This window comes from Stegodyphus dumicola, chromosome 7 (assembly GCF_044657685.1).
Source record: "Stegodyphus dumicola isolate Sdum_Otavi_A_Nest chromosome 7, ASM4465768v1".
Taxonomy (NCBI): Eukaryota; Metazoa; Arthropoda; class Arachnida; order Araneae; family Eresidae; genus Stegodyphus; species Stegodyphus dumicola.
The window spans coordinates 209,492,923-209,511,486 of NC_140774.1; the positions used below are offsets into that span (position 1 = coordinate 209,492,923).

An 18,564-nucleotide genomic window follows, 5' to 3' on the forward strand; every position below is an offset into this window, starting at 1 on the left:
TTCTTGGCTAATTGTGTATTGCGGAGTGTCATTTGGGCAGCTGGCATAGAGCCGATTTTTGCAGCTCCAATTAGGTTGTCTTTTAGAAAGGCAAAGCAAGTTTTCAGCAACTTTAGTTTCCAATAACCTCAAGAATTGCATGCACATGTGCAGTGCATGTTGAACTAAACAAAATACTTATTCTCGTATAAAACAAAATCAGTTTAATCCTAATATACTGTACCAGGAAAATTAGAATAAAAGAACATGCATTGTTAAGAAGGAAAACTTCTCTGCAACAGGAGTGGCTCTGTTCCAACGTAGAGGAAAACAGCTACGCATGCACGAAATATCTCGCCAAAGCTCGAAGCCGTTGTCGAAATTCAAAGGTCACGTTATCAAGATTTCATAAAATGAATTTCTTTAAACTTTAAAGCAAAAGATATTTTTTTTTTTTGAGCAAGTAAATTATTTAATGGGTTAGTTATTTTGAGAGGAGGGGAACTACAAAAATCCGTGTTTAAGTTATTGAGAAAAATCAAAGAAGAAATGTTTTGTCAAAGAATGTTTCTTCTTAACTCGTTTTCCTCAATTTCCTGCACATATCATGGAGAGGGAAATTCTGGCTGCCAGGTTCCGTCGCCAAACCCCTTGGCGAGTTTTCCCTCCACTTTCTAGTGGTGTAATAGCATTACGTCTGTGGAACTTTTCCATCTTTACATAGACGTTCTTTGGTTAGAATAACCTCCATGTATTCTATTCTAACCTCCATGTCCGGTACACATGGGATATGGCAATATGATGAGCAGGAAATGGGTCATTTTATTGTTGGCGACAAATTTCAAAATCAGGCCAAGGCCTTAACACTGTATAATAGGATGTTACCACAAAATCTTTTAAACTTTTTTTTTTAAATAAATGCCTTAGTTGTCATTTTGCAGTAAAATAAAAAAAAATAGTAATCAGTCATCTAGGCTAACCATTAAATATAACTATATTTGCTAAAATATTGTTGATTATTCTAATTCAATTTTTAAGTAATTATCTTTATTTTTAAGTTATTTGTATCATTTAATGCTGCTTCTTCCCTCTAAATTTATTTATTATTAGTAAATAATACTTTCAAGTTTCAGGAAATTTTCTCTGGCAAAATCCTGAAATTAATTCTAGCAGTATGGATGACATGCCATTACGAAATTTAATACACATATTTTTTGCAAATGTATGCTGCTGAATAAATATAAAATATCTGAATTTATTTAAAAATATCATTAAATATATTTCTTTCATTGAGCTGCAAAATGTGCAAAAAAGACATTTTTCTGGATTAAGATTGGGCAGATTGAATCTTGAGTATAATCTCAATCTTGAGTGGAGAAAACAATTCCTATTATAGTTCAAATAGTAATGCTTTTGGGATTATATTTATATAAGTCATATGTAATTGTCAAATTTTTGTGTTCTCAAGTAATACCATAATTAGTTTACCTCTTAGCACAGCCAACGTGTATTACGTGGATAGATTGGAATTTTCTTAAAACACACCTGGAAAACCTGAGAAAGTCAGGGAATTTCATTCTCCTGTTTGAGTAGCAACCCTGCATTGATATTTAAAATCGTGGCTGCTATTTTTGTGTAGAAATATTTTTTGTTGGAAAAATTTTCCTTTTTTTTTAACTCAAAATTAGTACATATCTTTTTTTTTAAATTGAAATTAATATCTTGATTCTTTTTTTTTTTTTATAGAGTGCGGAGTGCATCAGCTCTCCTTGCAAGAGGTTTGTATAATTATAATGAATTTTTTCCAAGACATTATCTATTTCATTTTCTGTAGATGTTGTCATCTAAGAATATTATTTCTTTAATTTTTTAATATAATTGATTTAATTAAATATTGATTTAAGTCATGAATTTTTATTTAAATTGATCATATGAAAACATTAAATATTTTTATAGAATTACATAACACATTTTTTCACTTTTAAATGGTCAGAAAATGCATAATGTTTCTCATGCCAGACTAAATGAATATTCATCTAATTTCATATGAAATGTTTTGCTTTTCCACCTGGACTATGTCTGTCAACAGTCTCAACTGATAAACCATATTAAATTAAAAAAGATCCCTTTTGAGCAATTGTTAAAATCTGAGCGCTTTCAATTCTTTTTTTCTTTCCTGTCTCGTTCAGAGTTTCATTATTTAATAAAACTAAAGTCCATATAAAGAAAATGTTCTCTATATTGAGTATGTACTCTGCTGAGTTGAAAATGGGATAGGCAATTTAAAAAAAAAAAACACTTAGCTGCTAATAAATATGGCGTACACTATTAAATATATTTTGAATGTGAGAACTTAATAAAAATGTATGAAAAAATAAATTTATAGGAAACACAACTATTATAAAAAATTCATTTTTACACGTGTCTTTCAGAGAAAAAGAGATGCATTAAGGAATTTTGTCAGACTTTTAATAAAGATTGTAGATATCTTGAGTCTGTGGGAAACTCAATTGATTACATGAGGTTATGGGAGATTTTCACCAGGTTTCCCTACTGAATGTACAATAGCTAAAGTTAAAAGTCTATCAACAACATATCCTGATTATGTTCTACTGGATTCAAATCTGAGCACCATTCCATATGCTCTGTCATTTTCTCCCCATGTGTTCAAGTTCATGAACTTGGCCATTTTGTTGTGTAAAAAAGGGTGGAATCACCAGTGGCAGCAGTACAAGGCTTTACCAAGATTTTAAGAATTTCTTCTCTGTACATTTGAACTATCAGCGGATCCATTTTAATTCCTTTTTAGACTGTGCTGCCCTAAATTTTATTGAGCGTTCTGTCCAGATCAGAAGTCATCGATTAGCCATCTTTGGACCAAATCTGGATTTCTTGTTGAAGAAAGCTTGGCTGTGCAATTGTCAAATCTCATAGTTCTTAAGACCAGTTCCTTCAAGCTTTAAACTGCTCTGAAGACAGAAATGCATATATCTAGCCCACACATGGAAAGACCTTTGTAAATTCTTTGTGTAAGCTACTTGTAATAGCCAGTGGAAGCTTGCTTTGCAGCTGGGTGGCATTTTGTCACCTCTTCAGTGCGACCATTATTAGCAAATAAGGGTCATTCTTTGAAGTGGAAACTTGTGAAAGACGTTGACCAATATGTCTATAAATGCTTCCTACCTCTTGGAACCGGGTTAGGTGGTTACCTCTTAGCTCACTGGAGGGTTGGATGCTAGGATCTTTTGACGACTAACTTCCCATCTTGGTGTGGCTCATCGCATGTTGTTTTAACACAAAAACGTTTTGACTCAGGATTCTGATCTGAAGTGGATGCAAAAATCTGCTGTTACTACAGTAAAGGTGCAAGTATACAGATTTAAAAGAAACACTCATTTTAGACATTCAGGTCACATTAAAAAAGTATATTCATTGTTAACCACATAAGTTTCTTTTCTCTGTCATATTATGACAAAAAATAAGCATATTTTTGATAAACATTTTTATGAAGAAATTCATTATATAAACCGAAATCAGCAGTCAGAACTATTTTAAGTGTTGAATTTATTGATTTACGCTAATTTTTATTTTCATCGTAAAAAGCACATTTTCCCTTAAAGTTGGCTTTTTTTGAACAAGGGAACTGGAAAGGACACTTTACAAAAATAGATGTCAGAATTTAAAATGTTTTATTGTTATTACATATCTCTTAGATTCCAAAGAAGAATTATTAATATCAAGTTCACAAAAGTTCCGAATTTGCGCTAAATTATACTTTCCGTTTCTTCGTTACTAGAGAAGTCAGTCAACAAACTGTCATTAATTCCAGAATCATTTAGTGAAATTTCAGATTCACTATCTGAGTCAATATCAGAGTTATCTTCAGTTATAAGCTGCTCATTATCATTCATTTCTTCTTTTATTTTAGCTCCAAATTTAAAAGAAATAGTATTCGCAGTAGCCGGAACACCGAGCTAGTGAAAAGAAATTTTGCGCCTTTACTTACGTAAAAGAATTCAGTAAAACCTAACCTTGAAACCAGTTGTTTTGCAATTCTAACTTTACTGTATTACTAGCGCCATCTGTTAGAAACATTATACACTAAACAAGCAAAAAATTCAGGCAAATCAGTGTATTAGACTAGAGGTGCTCGGGAAAATAAACAAAGTGCCATTTCCAAGTACCCGAATAGCATTCGGGCGAAACTGGGAAGTGGTTAATTTGCATTTTAAACAGCTTTCTGTGCTTGCTTTTTTCATTATCAAGAGTAATGAATTTCATTTCAAAGCAGTTCAGTAAACAACACTTTAGTGAACTAGTTTGAAAAAAAAATATATATATTTTGAAAAATTCTTTTCCGTTGACCAATATCTTTATCATATAAGTTTCCAGTTTTTGTGGCCCACAGGCTCTACTTGCATTGTGTAAAGCTGTACATAACCCCTGTGTAAGAGTATACATATACAGCCCCCTACAGAGTATATATATATATACACATATGTACTCCTTTATATAGAGAGAGTTGCCCCTTTTTTATATAGAGTATACTCCTTTTTTATATAGAGTAAAACCCCCTTTTATATACAGTGTACCCCTTTTTATATAGAGTACACCTATATATATGGTCTCTGTTGTATTCTGTATAAAAACGGGTATACCTTTATATAGAGTATACCCTTTTTTATAGCATATTCTCCCTTTTATATAGAATATACCCTTTTTATATAGAGTATACCTATATATACTCTCTATGTATAGAGCATATCTTCTAAGGTATTTCTCCCGCTTTCCTAGCGTGCCTTCGTGGTGTAGTGGCTCTGCACGCTGGGCCGTTGTTCCAGAGGTCCGTGGTTCGATTCCTGGTGAAGGCATTTGCTCATTTTTCCTCTTGCCTGCTTCCAAAAAATACTTAATGTCTCTACAACCTACATATATAGAGTATAAGTCCTTTTTAGTATTTCTTTTGGTAAGCAAACACAAATACAAGTGCAGGTCTCTTGTAACAGTAGAGTGGTGTAAACTTAGAAAGCAAAGAATATATGTGTTAGGGCTTATATGAAATTAATGCTTTGAAATTTACTGAAGTTTTCATTTAAATGTAAAAATAATTTATACAGTACTTTAATTCTGATTTTATTCTTTTCAGCACAAGGAAATGAGCATGAAGTTAATCATGCTTGACGAATGGGAGGATCAGTTAGAGGCCCTCATTGAAACAGGTAATTCAGAGTAACATTTTTTAGCATATGCTGGAATTGTATCTTTTATGCATATTTATTATTATTTTTCTTTCTTAACTCAGTCGTTAGCATTATTTTCCAGTTGGCTTTAGTTAATCTTGTAATGGTAATAAAAGTTTCAGTAAAATTAGGCTGCTTCAGACAAACCTTCTTGGATATGAACTCGTAGAATTTTGCATTATATCCTTTTTCTGAAGAACATAGAATGAGAACTGAGTTCCAAGAAGAATAAAGTGATCTGTTTTATTGATAAAGCTTTAGGTGAATAAAAAGCATGATTCTGTTCATGTTTTAAAATGCTTTATGGCTTCTTGGCAATCAGTTAGCAGAAAGTTTACCTTTGAATTTAAATTCATTCAATACTGGATGAATGCTTGAAAAATTGATGCTTGCATTGAACCAATGCTTCCAAAATAGATTCATAGTTAACAGGAATGACAGAAGTAACCATTTGTTGTGAGCATTGACTGGACTATTTTCTGCACCATTCACATGTAATACTTATCAGTAGTGAACTGACCTATGAAATTAAGTGTTATTAATTTGGCAAGGGGGAAAATTGTTATACTTTTTATGAGTGCCTTATGTTCTGTAAACACAATAAAGTTCATTTCTTCAAACAGATATCTGAAGTATTTAATAGTGTTAAATATTGCGAAAAGTCATAATCTGTTTGCAAGACTCAAAATTGTTTCAGTGTCTTTTGACCAATGTAAGTTTATTTTGTTATTTTTCTTACAACTTCCCAGTGTACCATTTAAAGGAAGTTTAACTTCACCAGAATGATTTAAAAACTTCTTATAGAAATTAAGAATTCTCAAAAAATGTCAGAGTTCAAAAATAGTTTTTGTTTTCAGGAAATCTTGGATAACTTCAAAAAGAATGATTCTATTTTTGTCAATTATGTCACCAAAGAATTTTACACGTCCTGCATTTAGGAAGGTTGACAGTCAACTTATGATTTTTTCCCCTCTTAAAAACTTCTTTGATATAAAGGATATTCATTGAGAGATGATGAAGGAATCAAAACATCCTTTCCATATATAGTAAACAGTAATTTAAATCGTACAGAATTTGATCTAGTAGTCTTTGTGAAGTTTGCGCAGCATTTCGTAAGGAAAATGTTATGCAGTTAAACTCAAATAATCCAATAGGGGTAACCAATGCCGTTTCTGGTATGTCCTCTTTAGTCATTGGTACCTGGTGATGCACTTTTTGAGGTATAATGTTGAAAAAATAGCCTTATTGTTAAAAGTATATGTAAAATCATATTGATGCCTCATTGGATAATTACCTGGAATGGTTAATTTCATTTACAGTAGTTGCCGTGAGGTCACAAAAATCCACCTGATTTTTTTACCATGTGCAGAGGGATACTCCATCAGCTTTTAGAAGGACTACAAATTCCTTTTCATACTAAATAAGCAAAATCTGCTTTTGGAGCAGCCAGTTTTGTGAGGCGCTAAGCTCTAACCTTAGCCGCTGCTGGAGAATGTTTATGTTTTATTAAATGTGTAATACTACGAGTATTTGTATCCAAAAGCTGTTTTAAAACATCTTCAAATAAAGAATCATATTCATAAGTAAATAGCTAAATATATGTAAACTTGGTAAAACTAATTTTGGGCACAATATCTCGGGGTATCTTGTCATCTGATGCAGCATGAACTGTCAATTGTTTGGGGAATTTCAAATTAACAGCTTGGTTTCTAGTGGTTATTAAACACCAATTTGTAGATATGTACATAGTGTTTAGAATGACTAATCTGAACAGTGAACATACAAAACAGATGGTAAGAGAGATTCTTTGCAGTCCACCAGAGATAAGATTGTGGTTGACCATGCTTTAGATGGAGAAATCAGGACATAATGACTACGTTGAAGTACAGCTTTTTTACCTTCCAAATCTTCTGTTTTGCATTCCATTTATCATTTATGTTTTGAGAATGCCTAGTGAATCATTTATGTCTATATGTTTTGCTGACTATAAATTATGAAAATGATGGCCTTTTATGTATGATGTTCAGTATCTCCACTACAGTCTTGCTGACTTGTTATTTTACATGGGAAATTCAAAATATCCAGATGGATGACATCCATGCTTTCCTCTATGCTTTCCTCGTTCAAATGCAACATTTGAAAGCAACCGTGGAGAATGCCTGCCTTTCAAAATGGCTCTCTACTTTTAGGTGGTTTTTTTTTTTTCTTTTTTTTTTTTTTCAAGCACTCCCTTGAAGTATATGTTTACAAAACAGAACCTTGTATCAGGCCTCCTTCATTCTATGGCATGAGCAATTAAACTATTATTGGTATGAAGAATTAAACATTTGGGAGGCTATTTGGTGTTCAAACTTTTCACTTGAATTTTGCCTTCAATTATACTTTTGAAACTAGATACTGCTTTACAGAAGCCTTGATATTCCATCAAATGCTTCCACTCTATATTGTGTACAGTGTGTTAAAATGAAGTTACCCAAATTAATATTAATAAAAATGTTCTCCTGTTGTTCTTCCCAGACATTCTTATTATCTTGTACACCATCTGATTTTATACTCCATCAGCTATAATAAAGGAAAGTAAGTAATTTCTTTTAAAAAATAGTGGTGAATACACTAAATTTATACCATTCACAAGAACACACAGTATTAGTTTAAAACCTTGGAAGCAGTAAAACACACAGCAAAACTATATTTATGTGAGTTTTGAGAAGCTTCAAGCAGATTTCAGAAATTCTGGAAGGACTGAGAGTGAAAAATTTTTCGTACGATGGTTCCAAGGAACATCCGAGCATTATTTTTCTGGAGAACACATGGAACATACATTGGGAACTAGTGCTTTAGAAGTATTATTATTTTATATCCTTATCTTCTAACTAATTAATCAAGGTAAAACAAAACTGCTTACCTTGTTCCAATGGGTTCGGCCAGGGCCACTGGATGATTTCTTCTCTGTGAATACCTGCAAAATCTTGAAAGGGATAATCCATAAATGATAAACTTTTGTAACACAAAGATATTTAATGAAGAAGCAAACGGTTACTGAATATTTACATAATGAAAAGGTTTAAATGTTCGCACGACGCAGCGGCGACTTCTCAGTCCCGAGTTCTCGTGATCTCTAGCGAGAGTTCATAGTTTGAGATGATGTCATCGGATCTCAGCAAGAGTTGAGTTGCAAAAAGAGGTTAGAATTCCCTATCAAAATTATGTTTCAGTTTATAAGAATTTTACATAATGTAAGGTGTACATTTCTAACACAGAAAACGGCTATTATCTGGTTTTTCACTATATGGGGCTTCTTTGTTTCTCTTACTCTCCCAACCCTAAATTTAAAATGTTTGTAATTGGTTATTAAGTCACAGTAATATTAATAATTTATTCTTCAGTTAGTCTCCAAAAAATTATAACTTTCGTTTCCTCTTTTATATAAATTAACAAATCCTATTGACAACTATTTCTCTACAGCAGCAGCACCTTTAAACAAAAAACCGTAGCATTTTCAGTATTTACTGTTGTTTCTGCAGTTTTGAATTTTATATGTCACCAATTGCTCTTGTCATTGAAATTCAAAACCATGGCCATTAAATTTTTATAGAGAGAGTTAAGCCTTTTTTTTACTCATAATCAGTACACATGTTTCTTTAAATTTCAGATAATACCTTGATTCTTTTTTTTTTTTTTTTTCACAGGGGATGGAGAATACAGAAGGCGTGCCTTTCAGAAGGTTTGTATAAATATAATGAAACTTTTCTTCTAAGACAGTATCCATTTAATTTTCTGTAAATTTCTGTAAATTCTTCTGTAAAAATTTCTGTAAATGTTATTGAAGAGGAGTGGTCTCAAACATAAATTGAATTTGGCCAAATGCAACATTTGAAAGCAACTTGTTGCAAATAATTCTAGCATGTTGAATCAATGACTAACTTACTTACTTAAGCTAAAAATAAACAGTTTTCAATTTATTTCAAAGTATTTCTGGTTACAGATTTGAGCTGCACTGCCTGATAACCATCAGTCAATCTAGTTCTTTTCGTATAAATTTGAACTGTGCAGAAAAAAAGTTCACTTATAAATGTACACTCAAATAAAGTATTTTTTCTTATTGGAAAAATTCACAACTGAGGATATTTTATTTTTTTGATAAGTATGAATAAAATTTAGTCATATCTGTAGCTTGAAATGTTTGAAAAAATTTATACAAATTAAATATATATCTTTATATGAATTATATTAAATGAATTAATTCTGTTTCTGAAATTATTTGGGCAACTCTCATGTTTATTTTTAATGATAAGGAAAATAATGTAAAATTGGACTGTGAATCATTAAAATTTTGAACTTTCTCTCCAAAGTCGTGTCATAATAATGCTTATTAAATCACTGAGAAATATTCTTGAGCCATGTGAAACTGCTTCAAGGGAACATGTGCAGCCGGCAGGCCGCCAGTTTGTAACAATTGCCTTGGAAAAAACTTTTTTGTTTGTTAATATACTTCCTTTTAAAAGATTATCAAAATGAAACGTTTTATTGTATTTAACCCCTTCGAGCCTGGTAGCGAAAACGCACGCTTATCGCGGAGGCCGGCAGTGTCTTCCGCGAGCGTCTCACCAGGGCCGGGGGCTTTTTTGCTACTAAGCCTAAATCCATGAAATTTCCGAAGTATCAACACATTGTTTAATAATGCTCTATAGAGTATTTAAACGGCTTATGCTTTATAGATATTTTTATATATATACTTTAATTACCTTATTTCTTGTTTAAATCCATATTTTACACATTTTATTTTAATTACTCACCATTTTATGACTTTTAACATTATACATCTGAAAACTAAATATATTACTTAAAATTCTCTTTTCTTATGAAAAATTTTAAAACAGGGATCTACACACAGTCCTGCATTACATTTCTTGAACTCGTAATAACTCATTTGCCGTTTTGCCTCATTGCCTCTTATATGGGTAAAAATTCACTTTTTACCCATATAAGAGTACAGTGATCGATTGTCTGCACCTTTATGACATATGCCACAGTAATATTTAGGAAACTGCTGTAGCAAAAAGATCTTTGAGAAAAAAAAATATGCATTAATGAATATTATCAAACTTCAGAGTGTAGCCATCTTGAATCTGTGAGATACTAGGCTTCCCATCTGTGAAAAACTGATTGATTACATGATGGATGAAGTTTTTGGGGGATTCTTACCAGGTTTCCTGACTGGAAGTTGAAGACAACAATGTATTCCCGATCATGCTCAATTGGATTCAAATCTGAGCACAATTCCATATCCTCTGTTATTTCCTCCTCATATATCACATTCATGAACCTGATCATTTTGATGCATGAAAAGAGGAAATTCACCAGTGTCAGTTGTAACATGCCATTACTAAGATTTTAAGAATTTAGTCTCTGTGAATTTTAACCATCAGTGGATCCATTCTGAATGATGCACAGGTCAGTACATCCATATGCACTGAAACAGGCAGGCTGTTTTCAGCAAAAGGAGGTCCTTATTGGATTGTATTACACTGTATTTTATTGAGTGTCACATTCTCTCCAGATCAGAAGTCATCAATTAGACGTCTCTGAGCCAGATTTGGATTCGTTGGGGATGAAAACTTGGATGTGCATTTGTCCGATCAAAGTTAAGTGCAGTTTCTTCAAGCTTTAAACTGCTCTGAAGATAGAAATGCATAGGACTAGCCCACACCTTTGTATATTCTTTGTGTAAGTTTCTTGTAATAGCCATTGGAAGCCTTTTTTTGCAGTTGCATGACATTTTGTCAACTCTTCAGTGGGACCATTATTAGCAAATGAGATCATTCTTTGAAGTGTTAACTTGCAGTAAAAAATATTCACCAAAATCTCTTGGTACCAAATTAGGTGGTTGCTTCTTAGCTCACTCGAATGTTGGATGCTAATATCTATTAATGTCTGGCTTTCGATCTTGCTGTGGCTCATCATACGATGCTTTAATGCAAAATCCTCTTGACCTGGGGCTCTGATCTGAAGTCGATGGAAAAATCTGCTGTCACTACAATAAATGGTACATGTATACAGGTTTAAAAGAAATACTCATTTTAGGAGACTTTCAAATCACATTAAAAAAGTGTCTTCATTGTTAATTTGCATTTGAAACAGCTTTCTATGTCTGCCTTTTCATTACCCAGAGCAATGAATTTTGTTTCAAGGCAGTTTAGTAAACAATGCTTTAGTAAACTGGTTTGAAATAAAATATGTTTTGAAAACTTCTCTTCTGTTGACCAGCATCTCCAGTATATAATTTTCCACTTTTTTGGCCAGTAGGTTCTACTTGCATTGTGTGATGCTGTGCAGAAGAAGCCCAGTTGTAAGCAAAACTTGTTTTTGGATTTCTTCTAGTAAGCAAACACAAAGACAAGTGAAGTTTTTTTTAAAAGCAAACTGGTGTAAACTATTTTAAAGTAAAGAATATGTGTATAAGAGATTATATGAAGTGCAACATATGCAATATATTGCTTATATATAGTATAATAATGTGTATGAAATATATGCAATGCTTCCAAATTTACTGAAGTTTTTATTTAAATGAAAAAAAACTATGCAGCAGTTTAATTCTGATTTTCTCCTTTTCAGATACTCAAACTCTGCAACACGTGCCAGTCACTTCTCGGAAGAGTATTAAGAGAAGGTAATTAAGAGATTTTTTTTTCAGCTTATGCTGGAATTGAATCTTTTATATATATTTATTGTTATTTTCTTCTTTTTTAACTCTGGTTAGTGTATTATTATCTGATTGGCTTTTGTTAATCTTGTAATGGTAGTAAAAGCTTTAGTAAAATCATGCTGCTTTAGATGCATTGAACCCTGTCAGCTATGAATTCTTTAGAATTTTGCATTATATTCTTCATCTGAGGAATTATTTGTGCTAGAGACAAGCAAGTTAATGTATCATTTATAGAATAAAAACTGAGTGTGAAGAAGATTTAAGCAAACTTTTTGATTGAAAAAGCTTTGACCAAAAAGCATGACATAATTTAAAACTCTATGGCTTCCTGGCAATCATAGCAGGAAGTTTAGCTTTGAATGAAAATTAAATCAATGCTGGAACATACCAATGCTAGCAAAATAGACTAATAGTTAACAGGATACTTAGATACTGTGGCTATACTGGAGTTCTGCCATATTAAAGCGGTACTTCCCAGTAACCTGAGCAAGACTGCGAGGGGCATGACTTGAAATGAAAATATAGCAAGTGAATCATAGAACAGCAGAATATCAGTAGAAGAGCAGAAAGAAATAGCTTTAATCCCTGAGAAGCTTTGGGAAAAAGCATAGAGATGTCAGCATAGGTGTCGCATAGGTGTGGTGAAAATGGTGAGAAGATCTCAGAGAAGCTGGATGGTGAAGGCTGGGTCGCTGAGGATTAGGAGGCAGCGAAAAAACTTGGAGGAAGTAACACGTAACTGGGAGAGAGGATAACAGGATTGACATCAGTAACCATTTCAATGTGAGAAAGAGGATCAACTGGTCAATTTTCTTCACCATCCACATGCTGAATATCAGTAGTGAACTGACGAAGTTCAGTATTGATATTCAGCATGTGAATATACTGAAGCTGTGAAAACGGTCACGAGTCATTATTCAAGCTATGGGCTCTGTTCCAAAATCATCAACAAAACTTCCTAAGTACACTAAACCATACTGGAACCGGGAATGTCCTACACTGAAACAACAGAGAAAAGCTTGGCGAGTTTTTCATAAACACCCCACTTTGCCAATCCTTATTACCTTCAAAAAGCTTGAGCAAAAGTCACCCAGAGCAATTAAGAGTGAGGCAAGCCAGAGGGATTCGTGGGTGTCTTATGTGCCTGGAATAACATCTTCTACAGCTAGTAAACGAGTATGGGAAAGAGTTAGAAAATTATGCGGACTGAACAAAGACCACTCACTTTCCTTTCTGAAGAAAGATGGCCGAGTGATCAGCACAATGGAAGAAATTGCAAATGCAATTGGTGAGAATTTTGCTGCCATTTCTAGTGGCAGCAACTAGCCGCCTACATTTCTTTCTGTTAAGCGATGCTGTGAAATGCTCTCATTCAATTCAACTCTCCGATCTGTGAGCTGTACAATAGGGAATTTTCCGTGTTTGAGTTAAGTAGGGAACTGATGCAGACACACAGATCAAGGCCGGGTCCAGATAGTATGATACAGTTATATGCTGAATCATCTATCCTATAAGTCATTGGTTGCCCTACTCACCCTTTCCAATCGAGTGTGGACTCTGCCTTTCCCAGTGCAGGACAGAGAGCTGTTCTCATCCCCATAGCTAAACCAGGGAATAACTCGGAAAAATCCTTCCAACTACCGACCAATCACTCTTAACTAGTTGCATTTGCAAATTATTTCAAAGAATGGTAAACCGCCGCTTAGGCCATTATTTAGAAAAATACAGAGTAATCTCACCGTATCATAGTGGTTTCCGTGAAGGTAAAACAACTATGGATAATATGATCCTTTTGAAAACTTCAATCCATAAAGCCTTTGTCAAAAGAAACCATTTAGTGTCAGTATTTATTTATATTCAAAAAGCTTATGACAAGGCAAATTACGTGATCTCTACAACAGTGGCTTGCATGGCAACCTGCCGATTTTTATAAGGAATTTCTTGAAACCTATGTTTCCATGTTTGAGTTAAGTAGGGAACTGATGCAGACACACAGATCAAGGCCGGGTCCAGATAGTATGATGCAGTTATATGCTGAAGCATCTATCCTATAAGTCATTGGTTGCCCTTCTCACCCTTTCCAATCAAGTGTGGACTCTGCCTTTCCCAGTGCAGAGCAGAGAGCTGTTCTCATCCCCATAGCTAAACCAGGGAATAACTCGAAAAATCCCTCCAACTACCGACCAATCACTCTTAACTAGTTGCGTTTGCAAATTATTTCAAAGAATGGTAAACCGCCGCTTAGGCCATTATTTAGAAAAATACAGAGTAATCTCACTGTATCATAGTGGTTTCCCTGAAGGTAAAACAATTATGGATAATATGATCCTTTTGAAAACTTCAATCCATAAAGCCTTTGTCAAAAGAAACCATTTAGTGTCAGTATTTATTTATATTCAAAAAGCTTATGACAAGGCAAATTACGTGATCTCTACAACAGTGGCTTGCATGGCAACCTGCCGATTTTTATAAGGAATTTCTTGAAACCTATGTTTCCATGTTTGAGTTAAATAGGGAACTGATGCAGACACACAGATCAAGGCCGGGTCCGGATAGTATGATACAGTTATATGCTGAAGCATCTATCCTATAAGTCATTGGTTGCCCTTCTCACCCTTTCCAATCAAGTGTGGACTCTGCCTTTCCCAGTGCAGAGCAGAGAGCTGTTCTCATCCCCATAGCTAAACCAGGGAATAACTCGAAAAATCCCTCCAACTACCGACCAATCACTCTTACAAGTTGCGTTTGCAAATTATTTCAAAGAATGGTAAACCGCCGCTTAGTCCATTATTTAGAAAAATACAGAGTAATCTCACCATATCGTAGTGGTTTTTGTAAAGGTAAAACAACTATGGATAATATGATCCTTTTGGAAACTTCAATCCATAAAGCCTTTGTCAAAAGAAACCATTTAGTGTCAGTATTTATTTATGTTCAAAAAGCATATGACAAGGCATGGAGATATGGCAAATTACGTAATCTCTACAACAGTGGCTTGCATGGCAACCTGCCAGTTCTTATAAGGAATTTCTTGAAAGCTATGTTTTTTCAAGTAAGATTTGGCTCAGTGGTATCAGATGTGTTTTGTGAAGAAGAGGGTGTGTACCTCAAAGCTGTGTTCTTGGTATAAACTCTGTTCTAAAGGAACTTTCTTCTTCCATATCAGGTTCCCTATATGTTGATGACTTGCAGATAAGTTGTTAAGGTGCTGATATGAGATACGTGGATAGACAGCTGCAGATTGCTCTGGATAGGATTCATAAGTGGTCAGAGGGTGAGGGCTTTATATTTTCAAAAGATAAGGCTGTGTGCGGGCACATTTGTAAAAAACAAAATCTTCATCCTGAGCCTGAGTTTTACCTTCAGGGTTCGTTGATCCCAGTTGTCTCTGAAGTAAAAATTTTAAGAGTGGTGTTTGATCGTAAGTTTACATTTCTTTCTCATGTGTTATATTTAAGGAAGAAGTACTTCAAAATAGTAAATCTACTAAAAGTACTGGTGAACACCTCCTGGGGAGCAGAACGTAGCTCTTTGTATTTACAGATCACTTGTACACGCCAAATTAGACTATGGCTCAATTGTGTATGGATGTGCATGGCCTTCTGTATTAGTGAAACTTGATCCCGTACATCATTAGGCTCTGAAGATTAGTTTGGGAAGTTTCAGAACATCTCCTGTGCAGAGCCTATATGTTGACTATTATGAACCGGCGCTTCAACTATGGCGTGTGCAATTGTGTCCTTATTTCAACCATCTCTTTCTTTTATTTCAATATTATGTCGCAGTATGATCACCCCCTCCAGGTCTGTAGGCTTGATGACTGTCACAAACGTTTATTTTCTGCACAACCTCTTAATATACTAATTAATAGAACAGAAACAATATAATAGAACAGATTTCTTAATATAATAGAACAGAAACACTGATAGAAAAATTTTGTTTCTCTGATATTAAGGTCCAGGCAGTGAAGTATGTAGATAACCTTTAAGGTTCTGTGCCAGAATATCCATCCATCCATCCATCCATCCTCCCCACCCCTAAATTTAAAATGTTTGTAATTGGTTTATAAGTCACAGCAATATTAATAATTTATTCTTCAGATGGTCCCTGAAAAATTATTATTTTCGTTTTCTCTTTCATATAAATTAACAAATCATACTGAAAACGGTATCTCTAAAGCAGCAGATGTCACTCGTTTAAACAACTACCCTTAGCATTTTAAAACAGTGTTTAACTTGGGTGTAAACGAGTAACTTGTAAATTTTTAAGTGTTGTTTCTGCAATTTCGAATATTATGTGTCGCCAATTATGTTGCTTTTGCCATTGATATTTAAAACCATGGCCGCTATATTTGTATACAGATATTTTTCAGTAAGAAAATAAGTCTATTTTGTACTCGAAATCAGTACATATCTGTCTTTAACTTTTAGATAATAGCTTAATTTTTTTTTCAGGGCTTCCAAGAGAAAAGGAGGATATGATGAAGGTGTGTATATAATTATGATAAACATATTAAAGACATTATCCATTTAATTTCCTGTGGACATTATCATCTGAGAGCAGTGGTTTCAAATATGAATTGAATGTGGGCCTGATGCATGAAACCGGCTTATTCCAAATAATTCTAATTATGTTGAATTAATGACTAACTTATGGTAAAAATAGACAGCTTACAAAATATTTCCAAGTTTCCAAAACTTGAGTACAAATAATGACAACTTATTCCTCTTTTTTATTTATTTATTTATTTATTCAGCTTTGCTTTAGCATTTACAGAAAAATACATATATCTACACATCAATTAGTGAATTTCTTTATTTTTGGCTACTGATTTGAGCTGCAAGAACTAATACAGTCAAAAGTCGTTAATCCGGACTCGTTGGGACTTCGGCGATTCCGGATTATCGATTTTTCTGGATTATAGATCATCAGTTTAAATCTCGTAAGATGGCATGCAGAAATTCTAAAATAAAAAATATTAAACCATAATTTATGAAATAAAAAACAATTATGATCTAAAGGGTATCAAAATTTACAAAAAAAAAAGCTTAATATTTATTTGTTTACTTTATTAAACATTTCTTTCAATGTATGTTGTTTTAAATTGCTTCGCTTTATCTGATAATACTTTCTCTTTAATACTATAAACAGACATAATTTCTTGTTCAGTTACAAAGTTCCGCTGTTCAAGTCCCGTAATTGCTGTGCCGAGAATACTGACTAACTTGTCAATCGAAATTTTTTCGTTTTCACCAACCTCTCTGTCACATTCTTCATGTCTTTATCCATTTTTTGCAGCCATTCCACTTTTTGTTTGATGGACATCGAAACATACTTTCATTTTGTAGGATTCTTTGGGAGCTCCAGAATCGGAAATTCTATTTCACATAATTGAAAGTTCAAGTTTACTTTTATAGTATTGCTCTTGCAAAAAATTATAAGCCGGATCCAGTTCGAAAATTAAGGAACAACGCAATCATCAACATTAACTGAAATAGATAATTAGATAATTTTAGCTTATACCGTCCGTTATACATAAAACGCGCATGCGAAAACGTATTCTGTGTTTGCACACACGCATATGCACAGTTGTAAAAGGTCTTACGCGCACGTGTAAACGCCTATGTGCATGTGTGAACGCGGCGCATGCGCAGAAAGTTTTTAGCTTTGAGGTCCGGATTATAGATCATTATGGATTATGGGTGTCCAAATTAACGACTTTTGACTGTAATTCACAATTGAGGATATTTTTAATTTTTGGTTAAGTATGAATAAAATTTAGTCAGATCTGTAGCTTGAAATCTTTGAAAAAATTTACTTCCGTTTATGAATATTTTTGAGTGATTCTCATATTTGTTTTGAAGGGTAAGCAAAATAATGTAAAAGTGGACTATGAATCATTGAAACCTTGAACTTTCTCTTCAAAGTCTTGTCATAATAATGTTTATTAAATTGCTGGGAATATATTCCTGAGCCATGTGAAACTCCTTCAAGGGGATATGTGCAGATGGCAGGCTATCAGTTTGAGACAACTGCATTGGAAAACATTTCTTTTTGTTAATATACTTCGTTTTAAAAGATTATCAAAATGAGTCGTTTTATTGTATTTAAGATTCAACACTTGACTGCCACACTAAAAGCTCAGAACAGGCCACATTATTTATTATATTGTTATGAATTAATGAACTGAACTATAAAGCAGTTGATGCAATTATTAAGAATATTGTTTCTTTGATTTTTTAATGTAAATGATTTAAATAAAAGCACATTTAATTAATGAATTTTCATTTAAATGAATCAGATTAAAATGTTAAATATTTTTATAGAATTATATAACTTATTTTTTCATTTTATAAATCTACAGAAAATACTTAATATTTCTCATGTTAGTCTAAATGAGTATTCATCTATTTTCCTATGAAATGTTTTGTTATTCCAGCTGAGCACTGGCGACAGTGTCAACTGATAAACTGTATTAAATTTTAAATGATCCCTTTTGAGTAGTTGTTAAAATCTGAACCTTTCAATTCTTGTTTTTCTTGTTCAGTGTTTATTTAATAAAACTGGCGTCAATGTAAAGTAAGTGCTTTATATATTGAGTAAGTACTCTGCTCAATTGATAAGGGATAGGCAGTTTAA

At 33.3% G+C, this 18,564-nt stretch overlaps 1 protein-coding gene across 1 annotated transcript in view; it reads left to right on the plus strand.

Annotated features, from left to right (window-relative positions):
• The window catches only part of LOC118192935 (uncharacterized), an 88,661-nt gene that overhangs the window by 33,583 nt on the left and 36,514 nt on the right, over nucleotides 1–18,564 (plus strand). Inside the window, exons 6-10 of the mRNA XM_085821457.1 lie at nucleotides 1,726–1,757; nucleotides 5,126–5,198; nucleotides 8,909–8,943; nucleotides 11,835–11,889; nucleotides 16,380–16,411. Of these exons, the coding sequence (XP_085677583.1) occupies nucleotides 1,726–1,757; nucleotides 5,126–5,198; nucleotides 8,909–8,943; nucleotides 11,835–11,889; nucleotides 16,380–16,411 (227 nt within the window). The remainder of the gene's footprint in view (nucleotides 1–1,725; nucleotides 1,758–5,125; nucleotides 5,199–8,908; nucleotides 8,944–11,834; nucleotides 11,890–16,379; nucleotides 16,412–18,564) is intronic.